Source organism: Nicotiana tabacum, chromosome 14, assembly GCF_000715075.1.
Source record: "Nicotiana tabacum cultivar K326 chromosome 14, ASM71507v2, whole genome shotgun sequence".
NCBI lineage: Eukaryota > Viridiplantae > Streptophyta > Magnoliopsida > Solanales > Solanaceae > Nicotiana > Nicotiana tabacum.
In genome coordinates, this window is record NC_134093.1 from 72,379,802 (window position 1) to 72,396,833 (window position 17,032).

At 38.5% G+C, this 17,032-nt stretch overlaps 1 protein-coding gene across 1 annotated transcript in view; it reads right to left on the reverse strand.

Annotated features, from left to right (window-relative positions):
- Window positions 1-6,938: 6,938 nt before the first annotated feature.
- The window catches only part of LOC107787732 (mediator of RNA polymerase II transcription subunit 25), a 46,944-nt gene continuing 36,850 nt past the window's right edge, over window positions 6,939-17,032 (reverse strand). The window contains exons 12-15 of the mRNA XM_075229659.1: window positions 9,891-9,959; window positions 9,685-9,769; window positions 7,816-7,902; window positions 6,939-7,699 (exon numbers count right to left, since the gene is read on the reverse strand). Of these exons, the coding sequence (XP_075085760.1) occupies window positions 7,226-7,699; window positions 7,816-7,902; window positions 9,685-9,769; window positions 9,891-9,959 (715 nt within the window). The 3' untranslated portion in view covers window positions 6,939-7,225. The remainder of the gene's footprint in view (window positions 7,700-7,815; window positions 7,903-9,684; window positions 9,770-9,890; window positions 9,960-17,032) is intronic.

A 17,032-nucleotide genomic window follows, 5' to 3' on the forward strand; every position in this document is an offset into this window, starting at 1 on the left:
GAAAGTTTTATTGAGGTGATAATTAAGTTTCGTAAGAATTCAGGGTTATACGAATCAAAGAAAATACTTTTTGATGAAATTCGCCAAAGGGAAGTGGACTGCCATAGCCTTACTTTTGGGGTAAGAATAAGAGTGCTTAATATCAAAATAAGGTCTTGTTATAAGTTATTTTAATCGTACAATAGTCTTATGTTAAGCTTTGAAGTCAAGTAAGTTGCAAAACAAAAATGTGCAAAAGTTGTCGCAAGATACGTTCATAATCTTACTGAAATTTGGGTCTAATGTCATTGAGCTTTCCTCTCAGTGTACTTGGATTTATGGTGTGATCTACCCACCAACATGAATCTCTACAATTCTATTTTTCAACTCATTAAACCGCTTGTCTATACGACATCGGAGTAGAGAGATATTCGTGTTTTCGCGAGACTGCGCAAGCAACTCCCTACCCACTTTGGATAGTGGAAGTATTCAGATACATATCAAATGCCTACAGCCCATTTTCCTTTGTATTGTTTACTATTTACAGACCCAAAACACTCCCAAACCCTCTTTAAGAGTTCTCATATGATCCAAGGCCAAAAGCAAAGGCAAACCAAGTAACTTCAACATGAAGCATCCCGTGGTCGTCGTCTTATCACTTTTCTCCTTTTTGTGATGATTTTGGAGACTCCTTGGTAGTGAAGTGATCTTGAAATTGGAGGTATTCTTGTTCTTGGAGTTAAGTTCCATCTTCTCCTTCTTGTTCTTAAGTTTATACAAGTTGTAGGAGTGTTATTACTAAGAGGTTGTAAAGCAAATTCTTGGAGGAACTTGGAATTTAGTTGTGTGTTGTGAGTTGCTCATTTGAGACTGACTGTAAGTTGGTGTTAAATTGCTGGATTTGGTTGGTTGTGGTTATACAATAGGGCAAAAGGTGTGGTTTTGATGTTACGCTACCATTGTTAAGGAACTTGAGAGTTCTATGTACTCGGAGTGTTTGACAAATTGTCTAAGTGAAGGCTACCTATAGTTATTGATTTTATTTTGATTCAAATCATTCGTATGATGTATATAATCGCCCGTGGGACCTGAGAGGATCCATGGAACATTATTAGCTTCATCAACAAGGTATGTAGGAAAACTTTCTTTCTTGGCATGACTTAATGTAAATATTCCTTTAAAACAATCTTCATGTCATAAGATTGAATAACCCTAAGCCTTTCTTGATGAAATTGTTCTTGTGTATTCCTTATCAATAGCATTTTCCGGATTCGATATGCCTCAGAATGATTATCTTGAGGTTGAAGAACGTAGCGACAATAACGATAGTCAGAGGATAACGACAATAGGTCACTCCGACTCTAATTGTGATATCTCTTGCGATTGGTCTTGCATTGCACGTATATATGTATCTATTTTCTTACCGAGCCGCGCTATAGTTGGCGGGGTATGGAACTTATATGTGCACACCGTTGTAGTTGGTTTTGACATTACCGAGTCCTATTAAGGCCGGGTATGATAAAATCGAGTCTTCTTCGAGGTCGGGTACTTTATGATATGATATGATTTGCCCCACAAAGCGGCTTGATACTATATTATATGCCCCCATTGAGTGGCTTAATTTTTACAAACATGCAATATATATTCATGGTTATAGCAGTTGTATTCCTTCAGCGGCCTTTTTCTGAGTTCAGGTTGATTTCTGTACCCATATCTCTTGTACTATATCTTTTATTTACACATGTTATCTGCCTTATATATTCAGTATATCTTACGTACTGATGCCCCTTTTTGAGGCATTGTGTTCATGCCTACAGATATAGATAGACAGGGCGACATACCTCCTCAGTAGGGTTCCCGTCTCAGCTATTGGTTGTCACACTCCTCTTCTCCAGAGTTGCTATACAGGAGTTGATATGTACTATTGTATATACTTCAGGCATTTTTGGTATGGCGGGGCCTTGCCTTGACGTAATTATGTATTATAGCGCTCTTAAAGGCTTGCAGACTAGCGCTAAGTGTGTATACATTTTGTTTTGGCCTTGTCGGTCTTCTTGTTAGTTGACGATACTCTCTTTGCGGCCTTCTCAGCCTTGGTTATTTGTATATACTGTGCCGGGACTCTTCTGCTTGCAGGTTGTTGTACATTCTTGTCTTGTTAATGTTATTTGGAGGCCTTGTCGGCCCAGGTTCCGTGTCAGAGGTTCTAGGTACTATAGTTGGTCCTCTTGGACCTTCGGGTGCCGGGTGCCGGCCACACCCCCCAAGGTAGGGGTGTGACAAAATCGCCTCAAACCGAACTCCCAATCTCAAAATATGAAATAATGAGTCTAAGTCCCGAAATTCCACTTATTAACCCAGCTACAAATGTCGTATTTGCGGCCATAGGTTTGCAAATGTGACTAACTTACTGCAAATACGAAGACTACCAAGCCCTGAAAATTCGCAAATGCGACAAACAATTCGCAAATGCGAAGTCAGCTCCATCGCAAAAGCGATCATATGATCACAAATGCGGTCTCCCCTGCCCAGTTCCCGCATCGCAATTGTGAGGCTGGCATCGCAAATGCGAAGCCTTCCATCCCCAGCCCACCTTCTCAATTGTGACCATGTACGTCGCAAATGCAAACTGGTGCTCGCATTTGCGAGACCTGCAGCACCAGTAAAACTGAACCTCAATCCAAAACACGTCCAAAACTCACCTAATCCCCCGAGACTCCACACCAAATATCCACACAAGTCTAGAAATATCATACAAACTCGCTCGTGAGCTCTAAAGACCAAAATAACATCCGTAACCACGAATCAAACACCAAAACGCATCGAATTCGCAATGAAACTCAAGAACTTCTAAAATTACAACCAAGCGTCTGATTCCTATCAAACCAACTTGGAATGACACCAAAATTTGCACACAAGTTCCAAATGAAAAAATGGACCTATTCCAAATCCCGAAACCAAAATCCAAACCTGATAGCCAAGAAGTCAACCCATGGTCAAACTTAGAAAATTTCTAAACCTTCACATTATCAACTTTCGGCAAAAAGAACCAATTCATCCTAGGAACCTACAAATTCCTTTTCGGGAATATGCCTAAGTCTAAAATTACGATACGAACCTATTGGAACAGTCAAAATACTATTCCGGGGTCATTTTCACCAAAGTCAAACCTTGATCAACACTCACAACTTAAACTTCCAAACTAGGAACTAAGTGTTCCAAATCAATCCAAAACCTCCCAGAAACCAAACCAACCATCTCCGAAAGTCACATAATAATAAATACACATACGAAAACATCTAAAGGGGAAACAGGGCTCAAATATACAAAACAACCAGTTGGGTCGTCATAGAATCGGAGGGGCTTTTTTGTTACGAAATTCCTAACCCGATTCTATTCTAATAAAAGAGCCTAAGGGTTATTTTAGAAGGAAAATAAGATTATTATGAAGAGAGTGCATCAATTTAGAGGGAGGGGGATGAGATTCAAGCTTGATACACTACAATATCTTGCTCAATTGGTTGGAATAATAACTGAAAAGAATACACTACAACCCTAACTCTCATGCAAAGTTTAATAATAAGGTTGTAAGCAAGATTTTTATTGTTGGGGCTTATGGGATGGTGATTGAAATCCATAAGCCCTCAATCTCTAATTTGGGTGTGTGTGGAGAAAAGGAGATGTGGTTCTTGGGTTGGAATATGAACGGTGGGGCATGCATGTTCTAATAGAGGTTGTGGTTTGTCTTGGGACTATTGTGGGTGAATTGATTGTTTGGAAGTTGGTTGTAGGACTAAAGAAACACCATATTAGAGGTGGTAAATACTATGCACACTAAGTGTTTGATAAAATATCTAAAAGACTCAAATATGAGAATGCTTACTAATAGTTGTTCAATTGAATTATGTTAATGTAGATTGAAGTTGCTAAGAGTAGTGGAACGTCGTAAGGATTCTAAGTAAAATTTGATCAAGGTATGTTTTGTTCATCTCCTTCCATAGAATTGAATCCCATAAACTCCTCCCACATTCCAAGTATGGTTTGCTCTAAATCCTACTCCTTGCTATGAATTGTCCCACGCAAATGATTTATCTAATACTTATGTATTCAAGTCATGTTTACATTGCCATCATTGTAACTTAAATGCACTGACAAGCAGTACCCTACGCGATCGCGTTAGTACCCTAGCAATCGCGATGCACAAAGTCCACACTGCTCAGAAACTGCTTCGCGGAGGCGATCTACAGCACGCGAACGCGGAGGCCAACTGGCCTCCCCAATTGCATGAATGCAGAAGATGAGTCGCGAACACAGAGGTCTACTGACCACCGACTCCCAACGCTTTGCGGCCGCAAATCCATATACGCAAACACGATGAACATCGCCCATAATACTCCGTGAATGTGCCGTGAACGCGATGCATAAACCACCAAGGACCCGAAAGCACACTTTGTGATCGCGAAACTCCAACCGCGATTGCGATGCTCAGCAGATCAGCACCAGAAATCAACAATGCAACATAACCAAAATGGTCTAAAACCACCCCGAATCACACCCGAGCCCCATAGGACCCCGTCCAATCATACCAATAAATTCAAATACATTGTCCAAACTTATCCAATGGCTCAAAATGCCACAAATAACATCAAAACCAAGAATCGTCGATCAAGATCAATTTCTTAAGTTCATAAACTTTCAACTTCCAACTAAACACCTGATTCAAGTCTAACCAATCTGGAATGAATCCAAATGTTTCATACAAGTCTCAAATGATAAAATGGACCTATTCGAATTACAGGAACGACAATCCGACACTGATAGCCTCAAAGTCAACTCCACGTCATACTTGTGAACTCTCCAATTCTTCAAATTGCCAACTTTCAACAAATAAAATCAATCCGAACATATGCCCAAGTGCGAAATCATCATTTGAACCCATTGAAACCACCAAATCTCGATTCCGAGGTCGTTTACTTAAAAGTCAAACCTTGGTCAGATCTTCCAACTTAAAGCTCCCTAGTTGAGAATTTCTCTCGCAAATCAACTTCAAACCTCTCGAAAATCGAAACCAATCATATACACGAGTCATAATGTATAAAGTAAAATTACTCAAGGTTTCAAATCGCTGAACAATATGTTAAAGCTCAAAATAACCGATCGGGTGATTTCAGATAGGACTTTCTTGGAACAATGTAAGTTAAGAATTTGACCTTAATGAGGAAATATTTCCAAATTAATATTACTTTTACCATTACTATATATAAGGTAACGAGTATATATGTGGATACCATATATATATATATATCATGCTATACTTGTTGTGCATCACTTGTTATACCTGCCGTATAACTAATTGAGCTTCTTATTCCTACTAGTATAATATTATAAGCATCATTCATGTGTTATTTCGACATATAGCATTTATGTACACTAATATAAATGGTTAGACTATTTTAGTCATACACTATGCATATGTACATTGATTTGCATATGTAATTCACACTACCTATACGAGATGATATTATAGATATGTGGGTTTATATTTGGGTTATTGTAGATATGTGGATTCATACCTGATTTGATGTTGGGTATGTGGATTCATATTCGGTTTGATATCAGTTAGGGCATGTGGACTCACATTTCTATTTGCACATAAGTTAGATCATTCCTTCTAGAGTTACTATGTCTAATCACCAAGGGCAATGTGCGCGCAGGTTTGATATGTGATACAATTATTTTTTGAGTAAGAGTTTAATATTTGTCTTGTATATTAATTCTTGATATTTATTTCATGCATTTTATTAAATATTGTACTTGTGTAGGTCAGATTTGTGCATTATCTATGTGCTTAGACTGTTATTACTATTTGTAATAACTACACAGGTTATACAGTAAATATCCATTTCTTTGTTAGGGAACGGTCAATGATACTTACTGAATACTTTCTGTGCTCATACTACACTTCCGCACTATGTGCGCAGATACGGATCATGGTACTAGTGGTGTTTGTGATTGAGGTCGTGATGTCGTTGTTGATTAAGGGGCTGAGCTATATGCATAGTTCATAGTAGCGAAGTTCATATTTGGTCTTATGTTTCGTTCAGGTCTTATGTATTCAGTTTGAGACAATTGTATTATCTTATCTTCAGAGCACACGACTTGTATTGCTAGTTAGTGGGGTATTTTGAGATTATTCAGTATTGTATCGGTTTTAGACATTATCTTTATCTATGTTATTTTTCTGTTTTAGAATTTGTTATATAATGTTGAAAATGCGATTAACTATTAAATATGTTTGGGTTTGTCTGCCATGGGGTTTATTGTGTGCTATTACAACTTGGATAATTTGAAACGTGACACCGAACAGCTAAGTTATTATTTAGTTAGGCTCAACATTTGGGATCTCAGGATTTTGCCCCCTTAGATTTTAAGGGAGAGGCGCCTCAATAGTTGAATTCTAAACTCGCCCTTTCATTGCTCCTAACTTTATCCTCCCATTATGATGTAGGATTTCAGGCGAAAGTAAACTTCACAGCATTCCCTGCTCGAGTTTAACCATCAAGGATCAATGAGTTGTTACACTAAGTTGGCAATAATCGTCAAACAAGCAAATGATAAAGTTTACGCAAGCTATAAGGAAATCATTTCACGCAATCTCTCATTTTATACTTTTGCATGCTAATTACAACCTCCCATAGATGTGATCATTTAGAATACATGCCTATATAACAGACCTTACTCTCTTTGATAGATTAATTCACATCGTGCGTTCATTAACTGAGTCATCCTACATAAGCAACCTGGAACTCAGTCCTAAAAAGCAGGATGTTTCGAAGGGACACACTCAAGCACATATTAGTAAGATATTATAAGAGTGAAAGCTAGTGAATTGCAACTTGGTCATCTCAATGGAAAACTATGATGTCAAACAATAAAGTCAACATAAATAAACGCAATACTGGTATTGAACTTCGACTGCCTTCAATGGAAAATTGGTCAACAATCAAATATGTATGCGCAAAACTAAGAGGTTGGACAGAATAAACCCAGGAAAGTCCTCTTTTGTCTTGCCCTTACAGCCATTATAATATAACAGGGAGGAGGTACTTCTCTACGCTGGAGACTAAACGAATTTGAACACTTAAACCTTCATTTATAAGATACGTACCGAATGCTTAATCATAAATTAGGAATCAACTGCTTGATCTCACAGTTTGTACAATAGCTGCCTAATTCAACGACATTTTCAATTCATAAAGCCGCCTCCTGGCATGGTTGGCAACCCTTGTGATGAGACTTGACCCTGAGACATTAGTTGTGACCTTGCAGGACCTTGCATGTAGGATTGATTTACCCCGGTCCCAACCATTGGTTGCTGCTGCTGTGGTTGCTGCATTTGTGGAATCTGCTGTGGTTGCTGCATTTGTGGAATCTGCTGTTGCTGCTGCATTTGAGGGAGCTGCTGCTGCTGCATTTGGTGAATCTGTTGCTGCTGCATTTGGGGAATCTGTGATTGTTGTTGCAATGGAATCTGCTGCTGTTGCTGCAATTGCATGAGAGGTTGCTGTTGCTGCAGCTGTTGAAGGGGCTGCTGTTGTAGCTGTGAAAGATGCTGCTGTTGCTGGGAGAGCTGTTGCTGCTGTAGCTGCGGATGTTGTGCTTGCAGCTGCTGCTGTTGTTGCTGCTGACTTGGTATCTGTGGCTTAAACACTACCATATCCTGAAAACACCAAAGTGGCATTACACTGAAGGTTCATGCACTGTGAGTTCATTCTGAAAACTTCTTAAAAAATTGATCATCAAAAAAATTATGATAAGAATCAAAACAATTCTTACCCCAGGAAAAAGCATTCCAATCAAGCGGCAGGCTTTATCAGACACAGAGAGAAGCAGCGTCTGTGAAGGTAGTTGTATTACTGCACACTTTGTTATAGAAAAGCACAAGTTTAGTTCATCAGACCTGTTATAAGACTGAGAAAGCTTCTTTTGGAACGATTTATAAAATAAAGAACAAGATCGATGTAGATCTACAGAACTGCTTTCCTAAAAATAGCCAGCCCTTCTCCAGATAGACACATTCACACATAGCATATACTGACAACAGAAGGTTCGGAAAAGGACATGCAAGCCACCTGTACATAGGCCTTCAAGAGAATAACAATACGTTCTCACAAAAATTTCTCCTGAGAATGCATGCTAGTTCTGAAGCAGATTTTAACTGTAAAATGAATTCAACTCTCATAGTAAATCTTTAATAAATTTGAAGTGGCAGAGAGAAAGAGATACATGGTTCATTGGAAAAAATAGATGTTCTAAGCTGTTGAATATGTATGCTCTGCTTAAAGATACGAAATTACCAAGGGATAGGAATGCTATCCTTTTTCCTCAAAAAAAGAGATTAAGGACAGGAATGACACTAAATCATAAATTCTCACAATGATGCAAAAACAAAATTGCTATACTTGATAAGATTTCAGCAAGGTTATCAGGTGTTCAGCAAGAAAATTTCAACCCATCAACCAAGCAGAAAGGAAAAGTAGATTTCACTTGCACTGCACTTGATTTCAACTAACATTTGCAGTAAACTTTCCAATTCTGGAGATAATATCAAATACCCGCATGACTCCTTTAGTTACCAGCCAACAATTATTTCTGCTGCTTGCCGATGCATCAAAATTCCAACAGTTTTACTATTGATGCACTAGAATAAGCCCCATTCTTAAATCCACGGGAAAGGAAAAGCAAAAGACTGATTCATCTACTCCAAATAATGACGATAACAGCATAGGTGATGATGACAAACCTAAAAATCATTTAACAGGCAAATGCCAACTTCCACATGATGTAATACCACAAGGTTACCCTATTTCACCATGTTTCAAAGACCAATTTGTCAAAAGATATAGCTTCTCTTCGAATAGCTATTCAATCAATCATATTGTTACTTCATAAGCCTCAAATCTGCTAGTTTTCAACTTGAGAACCTGCTACAACTTGTTGTCTCCTTACACGGTCTTGGACAATATTCACCTCATGAGCTACCTTTTGGGGTTGAGTTTGGCCCAAAGTCTATTCTTTTAACAGTATTAGAGCCCGACCCAACCTTATTCTTGGTTACCCAATGTTGGACCCCTATGTTATATTGTCCACGCTTTAAATGTCCAACCCAAGGCATATGGGGGATGTTAACTGTTAAGTGTCTCACATTGCTTGAAGTCTCCTTATATGGTGGTCTTGGACAATCCTAGCTATCTTTTGGGTTCAGTTAGGCCCAAGTCCTTTTTCTTTACAGAATGGAATATACAAATTTAGAATTACTTGAAAGGGCTATTTAATCTGTTATACTGTTACTTAAGATGCACGTTCATATGCGGTGGAGATACATACATGTATATCAGAGTAAGAGTATCAACCTCAAATCATTCACCATAAACAAGAACACTAAACTATTTCTCAACTTGCATATGCGCGTGCAGTTTACATTGCTGCAAGACCGACGCAGTAAACTAATAAAACTACAATGAGATCCGTTTTTTTCCTAGCTGCAGAAATTCAATCTTATAACTAAAGAACACTACCATAAACAAGAACACTGCAGTTTATATGGCTGCAACATAGACGCAGGAAACCAATGAAAGAACTACAATGAAATTGGGCTTTTCTCTAGCTGCAGAAACTCAAGCTTTAAAATTAAGAAAACTTTACAAGCTTCTTTTCTTGCAGTTGACTAAGAAATCCATGCTGGTTCATTGCCCGAAAAACGAGAAAATCTGCCTTCCCAACATATTGTCTGATACAAAACAAAAATGTAAATTTCAGATAAATTGCACTGTGCATGACTTAAGAAGAATCTGTTCCTAACATGAAAAAGATCCAACAAGCAAAACTATAATTTGTCTAAAAAGAATTACTTGTTATTCATATGATCCTGGGAAATGAGGCGAACAATTTGCATTGTTGAGGGCCAATTTGCAGCAAGCCTGATCAAAGACAAAGGACAAATCAATTCAAGGTGTTAATATAGGTAAATAAACACTGATTTATAGCAGTGAAAAAGTAGACTCAAAGATGCATAACAGAGGAACAAAAAGGCGATTTTCCACATAAGCATACAGAATTGACATCATCTACTTCAAATACATAAAAGAGCATCCTGGATGTCATTCTTACGTAGCTTCCAGAAATCTATAGCAGAAAGTACATTTTTTTTCTTTACAATGTAACATGTATCAGTATATTAATAAATCTTCAGCACAAAGCTTGTGCTGGAAGCCAAAAGATGACAGAAAGTACATTTTCTTTAGAAAACTTTCACCTTGACTAAAGCCTCTAACTGAGAACTAAAATAACAAATCAGATTCCTTCCAGATCGCTGCTAATCAGCCAGTATGCAATCTGGAGAAAGTCCAGATTTCATCAAAAGGAGTCGCAAGCGTCCGACTAATGCCGCTAGCACACCCCAGAAATTTGCATCTAGCTTAATCCTGTTTTTCAAACACTTCAAACTTGGTAGTAGATCTCATCTCTCTATCTAACGCTAGAGGAGATCTTGGAAGGTTTCTCTGCTGCTTATCTTCAATTTGATGGAAAGTCCACCCTTCATTAACCACTGCTTCCAATTTTTATAGCATTTAGATAATATCTATACCAAATAGACACACTACCACAGAATAAATATGCAAGTTCAATGCCTCGACAAAATCCATCAAGAATCAATAACATGGTGCTTTCCCCCCTTCACCAAAAATGTGGAAAAGGAGGACTGATCTTCAAATTGGATTTCCTACACCTTAAGAGTATTTCTAATAACTTTCCTGCCACAGGGTTATTAAAAAAAAAAAAAAGACAAAAAGCTACCTTTCTAAACTCTCTATTACCCATTGCAATTCTATTAGTGCTCATTTTTTTCCAAGCAGCTCTACTTTACTCATTTTCCAGTATTAAAAGTAAGAAGGCGCATAAATCAGCAGCTGCCTCACAGTGAAGCAAAAGATGACTGATGCTTGTCGAACCAGTGATGTCATCTAAGTGAAGGGTACAATTTAGACTAATTATATTCCTGTTTTCCTCTCTCATATCCATAGGCAGCCCACTCTTCGTAAACCCTAAATATTATCCTATCTGTAATTTTATAGGCACATTATCTCTCCGAGATTCCTTTAGTACCTTTGATGTCAAAGGCCCACGGCCCACCAATCCCCGTTTCTTCTGATTTCACTTATTTGAATTGCCACCATATTCTTCACATTTTGGAGCCCTATTCTATGCTCTTTTGTGATTTGCACCATATCCTCTTATTTTTTGTAAAATGCCCCCTAACCAATTCATTTCTTTACTAAATCATAATAAATTTTATTTTTAAAGGGTAGAATAGGAAAATAGTGTCCCTGCAGAATGAACCTACCGATCCATTTCTTTTTAATATGCTAATGTGTTTATAAGTCACCGAACTCGGTATTTAACAAGTATCATATATAATTATTTAAAAAACTTATAAAACACTTAAAATTATTTATTAAAAATTGAAGTTTCATTTTTCTTCTGTAAACAATGTATTAACTCTAGACGATAGTCACAAAAAAGTTGTACTTTTACATCGAACAATCACCAGCAAATTAGCTATTTGTTGCCTAACTCAAATAAGTGTTTGTTTAACGAAAAGTCTTTTTGGATTTGGCAATCACCTTATTAAGCTTAGAATTACTTACTTCGTAAACTTTTTATTTTAATTAGAAATATTTATAATTTATAAGATATTATTTTCCATTTAAAAGTATTTTTATCCAAATTATTGTGTTTGGAGGCTTTTGGTTTTAGTAATTATTTTGGTTTTGCTGGAAAATATGGTCTTGATTGAAATCAATTCTTGAAAATCAACTTGTTTGGTTGTCAGAAGATTACTTTAGTGTATTTTTTCTAACCCAACAAATTTTGGTTCATCTTTTCTTGAATTGTTTACGAAACAAATTTTTTTTTTTTGAGAATGGTAACATTTGTTTTCGAAACAAATTTAAAAGCCAAATATAAACAGTAGAGACAAAATTTTCATGATAAAACAACATAAGTAGATAAAATCCGATCCTTCAAGTGTGTTATTACATTTGATCATCGTCATAAGGCACTATGAAGTTACAATTGTTAAATATCGAGTTTGATGACATGTAAACACATTATTAGGATATCCAAAAAAAAGGGGGTTGAAAGGTTTGTTTTATAGGAACACTATTTCCTATTTTACCCTCAGCTAATAAACTTTATTTTTGTTTTGAACAAAAATGAATAGATTGAGGGAAAAATTACAAAAAAAGAAAAAGAAGATAAGGTGCAAATCACAAAATGGTGCATAGATTAAGGATGCAAATGCAAAGAACTTCCGCATATAGCTATGTTGTGTCCTTTGGCTTTCCAAATACTCAAGGCAAATAATTTGGCACTGTCATAGGAGCGCAAACAACCAATAATACAAAAATTAAAATGTTTCTCTGTGCAGAGTGACGTCTACACTTGCCTTTCGCATTCTTGAAACTGAATAATGTCTCAGTTGTAGAGAAAGAACTTTATAAAAGACTGATCTCTCACAAAGAAACAAGTTCTTAAAGCTTAATCATGAAATCCTTGGTCGCTCTACCATTTGCTGATCTTGCTAAATTTGAGAGATCAAGTGCATCATGACAGTAGAGCTCAGCTTTACCTTTTACTTTTAAGTTGTAATATGAGTTCTTTAGGTGTAGAATAAAACTTCTTGCAGTTTGAAGATGGAAAAGACAGTAACGCTAAACCTACTCTGTAAAATTCGACTTTCAAACTCAACAACTGGAATGACCCAACCGGTAGTTTTGAGTTCTAGCATCCTGTCCTGCAATTTGAGACCTTGAGTAGGTTCATATTATATTTTATGACTTGCATGTATGGTTGGTTCAGGTTCTGATTTGGGATACTTTGTTGAAAACTACAGGCTTTGAGTTAAGAGTGTTAACCAAAGTCAACATTTTGGGTAAACGGACTCGGAGTCGAAATTTGAAGGTTCCAATAGGTTCATATAATGATTTTAGACTTGTATGTATGTTCAGATCGGGTCTAGAGTGGCTCGGGGTTGATTTGGCGCTATAAGTTGAAAGTTGACAATTTGAATAACTTAAAAGTTCACAAGTTTGACTCAAGTTTGACTTTTGTGTTATTGCACTTCGATTCGTGTTTTGAGACTTTGAATAAGTTCATATAGGTCATTTGGACTTATTGGGATAGTTTAGAGGTGGTTCAAAGGATTTGAAAATGATTCGTACCAATTTTGTAAAATTTGACACTTGAAGAACTTAAGAAAGTTCATATTTGGTTTGGATCTTGATTCTTAGCTAGCGTTTGAACATAGATTTGGTTGAAACTTCAAAAAACGAGTTTTTGAAGATGAGATACAAAATGATTTTTGAAAGTTGAAATTGTGTTTGGATATGCATTTTACTTGAAAAGAATTTGAAGTTTTGTGCGTAGAAAAATTCAAAAACTTCAAAAACTACTCTAGAGCTATTTTTGGGATTTGAATATTTTATTTTCAAAATCTGCCAAAAAATGGTTAAAATCTATAAACAAACAGATATTGAAAACAAAATTTGAAAAAAAGCTCCAAAATTTTATGGCCAAATGGGAAATTAGTTATGATGTTTCCGGATGTGGTTTAAGAATTTGGACAAGTTTGGATAGGATATACAAACTTGTTGGGATGATTGGACGGTGTCCCGAGGGGCTCGGCTGGGTTTCGACGTGTTTGGAGCGAGTATTGAAAGATTTAAAAGTGTTGAAACGAGGTTTTCCTGCACTTGACCTGACTTCACAAGGGTATTGCTCTCTATCTACGACGAATTTGCGAATGAGGTTCAAATGAAAGTTATAGCCTTTTGAATCTAGTTTTCAGAAATTCAAATTGTTCATCATTCCGACATTTGTACAAAAACATGCTATCATTTCTGAAAATTTCTGCAATTGTTATATATAAACCCATTTAGTACTTGGAGTTTCCTTGGTTAGTTACTATCTCGTTTTTTTTTCATATGACTACTATTTTTATATTTCAATTTTCCTTGTTGTTGTGACTGTGTTTGCTCGAGCCGAGGGTCTCTTGAAAACAGTCATTTTCCTGCATAAGGTAGGGGTAAGGTCTGCGTACACACCACCCTACCCAGACCCTATGTGTGGGAATATATTGGGTATGTTGTTGTTATTGTTGTTAGTACTTGGAGTTTATTTTGATGATTTTGGGAGATGGGAAGCTTAGATTGAGGTGATTTTTTAGAGTAATTTTATCAACAAGCTTGGAGTAAGTGATTCTAACCCAAATCTATGAGTTATACACGAATCTATCACTAGATTTAACATCAAAACATGGGACTGAACAAGAGAAATTGGGTTATTTGACCAAAGCGTAAGAAAATGGATTTTGAGGTTTTGAACACCAATTTGGACTCGGATTTGGAAACTAATCACATATTTGGACTTGTGGGGTTATGGGTCAACTACATCCAACCTTGGACTCGAATTTTGACCGTGTGGGCCCGGGTTGACTTTTTGTTGACTTTTGAGATTTGATTAAAGATTGAAGCTTTATTGTTTGGAGTTAGTTTTTATAGCTTTACCTGACCCCGTTGAGTATTGTATGGGCTAGAATGGACTCGTTTGATGGTTTTGGAGCTAGAAAAGGCGGATTTTGAAGAATAGAGATATCTTGGGATGAGGTAAGTATCTTGCTTAGCCTCGACTTGGGAGCATTTTCTTCAAATGAACTTATATGCTAAATGCTACGTTTGTTGGAGATGACGTATATGCAAGATGACTAGTGTATATGCGGTCACTTAAGGTTATACCATGTTTGGAGTAGATTTTAGGCTTCTTTATCCCTTGTTTTGATATTCACACATCTCTCTCTCTAAATCACCGGACCTCCGGCGGACCAGGTAAGACCCCCGGCCCCCACCCCACCCCTTGTCTTCTTTTCCTCTCTCCTGCTTTCTCCTTCTTCCCGTTACTTCCCTTTCCCCCTCCCTTTCTTTCTTGTTTTCTTGTCCCCCTTTTTGCTCCCCAGATCTCCCCTGCCCCCCCTTTTTATTTCCCTTTCCCTTTTCTTCTTCTCCCTTCTTTCTCTCCCCTATACCTCGTCTCTTCCACCTCGTCCCCCTATTTTTTGGCGCACTGACCTAGCCTAGCGGCGGCGGCGGCGGCGGAGACTATTTTCCAGCGAGCCTCGGACGAAGCGGGCGGGAACTTCCAAAACATAGCTGTTGTGGACAACACCTTTCTCAACACTTGTTGTGACTTCAGGTTCTATTGTTCTTGCTTAAAATTTGCTATTTGTTAATATTGGACTCGTGTGAGTTGGTACCTCCCGTTTTCCAATTTCCCTTTGTTGTGTTAGTTAAATTGTTGTCAACTTAGTTCGTATTAGTTTATTCACCGTATTAGTGTGCCTAAAGTTGCAACTTGTCTTCTTCTGGTTTGGTCTGTTATATTGCGCGTGATAGTGATTCCCCTTACTCTGCCGTAGGTATAGTGACAGTGGTCTGGGATGGTCGAGTGAGGTCATGTCCTCGGGGGGAACGGGGGGCAGGACAGGAGGTAGGGCAGGGGTTAGGGGGTGGGGCGGGAGGCAAGGGAGGTAAAGGGAACAAGGGTGTCTGTAGGTTGAGAATTGGGTCATGGAACGTAGGTACATTAACGGGTAAGTCTATAGAGTTGGCGAAGATACTCCAGAAGAGGAGGGTCAATATAGCGTGTGTCCAAGAGACTAGATGGGTAGGGTCGAGGGCGAAGGACGCGGACGGGTATAAACTTTGGTACTCAGGAGTCCAGAAAGGTAAGAATGGAGTGGGCATCTTGGTGGATAGGGAACTCAGAGAGTCTGTGGTCGAGGTTAGACGAGTGAATGATAGATTGATGATTATTAAGTTGGTGGTTGGAGAGTGCACCCTAAATGTCGTTAGCACCTATGCGCCGCATGTGGGCCTAGATGAGGAGGTTAAACGACGCTTCTGGGAGGGGTTAGATGAGATTGTGCGTCAGGTTCCGCCTACTGAGAAGTTATTCATAGGAGGGGATTTCAATTGGCATATTGGGTCGACTGCAGGTGGTTATGGCGAGGTGCATGGAGGCTTCGGTTTTGGGGAGAGGAACGAAGGAGGTACATCGTTGTTGGACTTCGCTAAGGCTTTTGGGTTGGTGATTGTGAACTCTAGCTTTCCAAAGAGGGAGAGGCATTTGGTTACTTTTCAAAATGCGGTGGCGAAGACTCAGATTGACTATCTTCTCCTCAGGAGAGGTGACAGAGGAATGTGCAAGGATTGCAAGGTGATTCCGGGTGAGATACTCGCGACGCAACATAGGCTCTTGGTGATGGACGTTGGTATTATATTAAAGAGGAGGAAAAGGTCTCCTCGAGGAAGTCCGATAATCAGGTGGGGAGCCTTAACTAAGGATAAAGCCCAAGAGTTGGAAGGGCGGTTGTCGGCTATAGGAGCTTGGAGGAGCAGCGGTGACGCGAGCACTATGTGGTCAGCGACAGCAGACTGTATTAGGGAGGTTGCGAGAGAGGTGTTAGGAGTCTCGACGGGCGCCTCTGGTGGGCACAAAGGAGACTGGTGGTGGAATGAAGTGGTTCAAGGTAAAGTGGAAGCTAAGAAGGTGGTGTGCCTGAAGTTAGTGGGGAGCATAGATGAGGAGGAGAGGCGGCATGCATGGAGAGGTATAAGACAGCTAGGAAGGAGGCTAAGTTGGCGGTCACAAAGGCTAAGACTGCTGCATATGGTCGTATGTACGAGGAATTGGGGAAAAAAGGCGGGGAGAAAGAAGTTATTCCGGCTGGCCAAGTTGAGAGAGAGGAAGGCTCGAGATTTGGACCAAGTGAGATGCATCAAGGACGAAGATGGTAGAGTATTAATGGAAGATGCCCAGATTAAGAGGAGATGGCAGACTTACTTTCATAAACTTCTGAATGAAGAAGGGGATCAGGATATTGTGCGAGGCGAATTGGAGCATTCCGAGAGTCACCGTGACTTTGGGTACTGCAGGC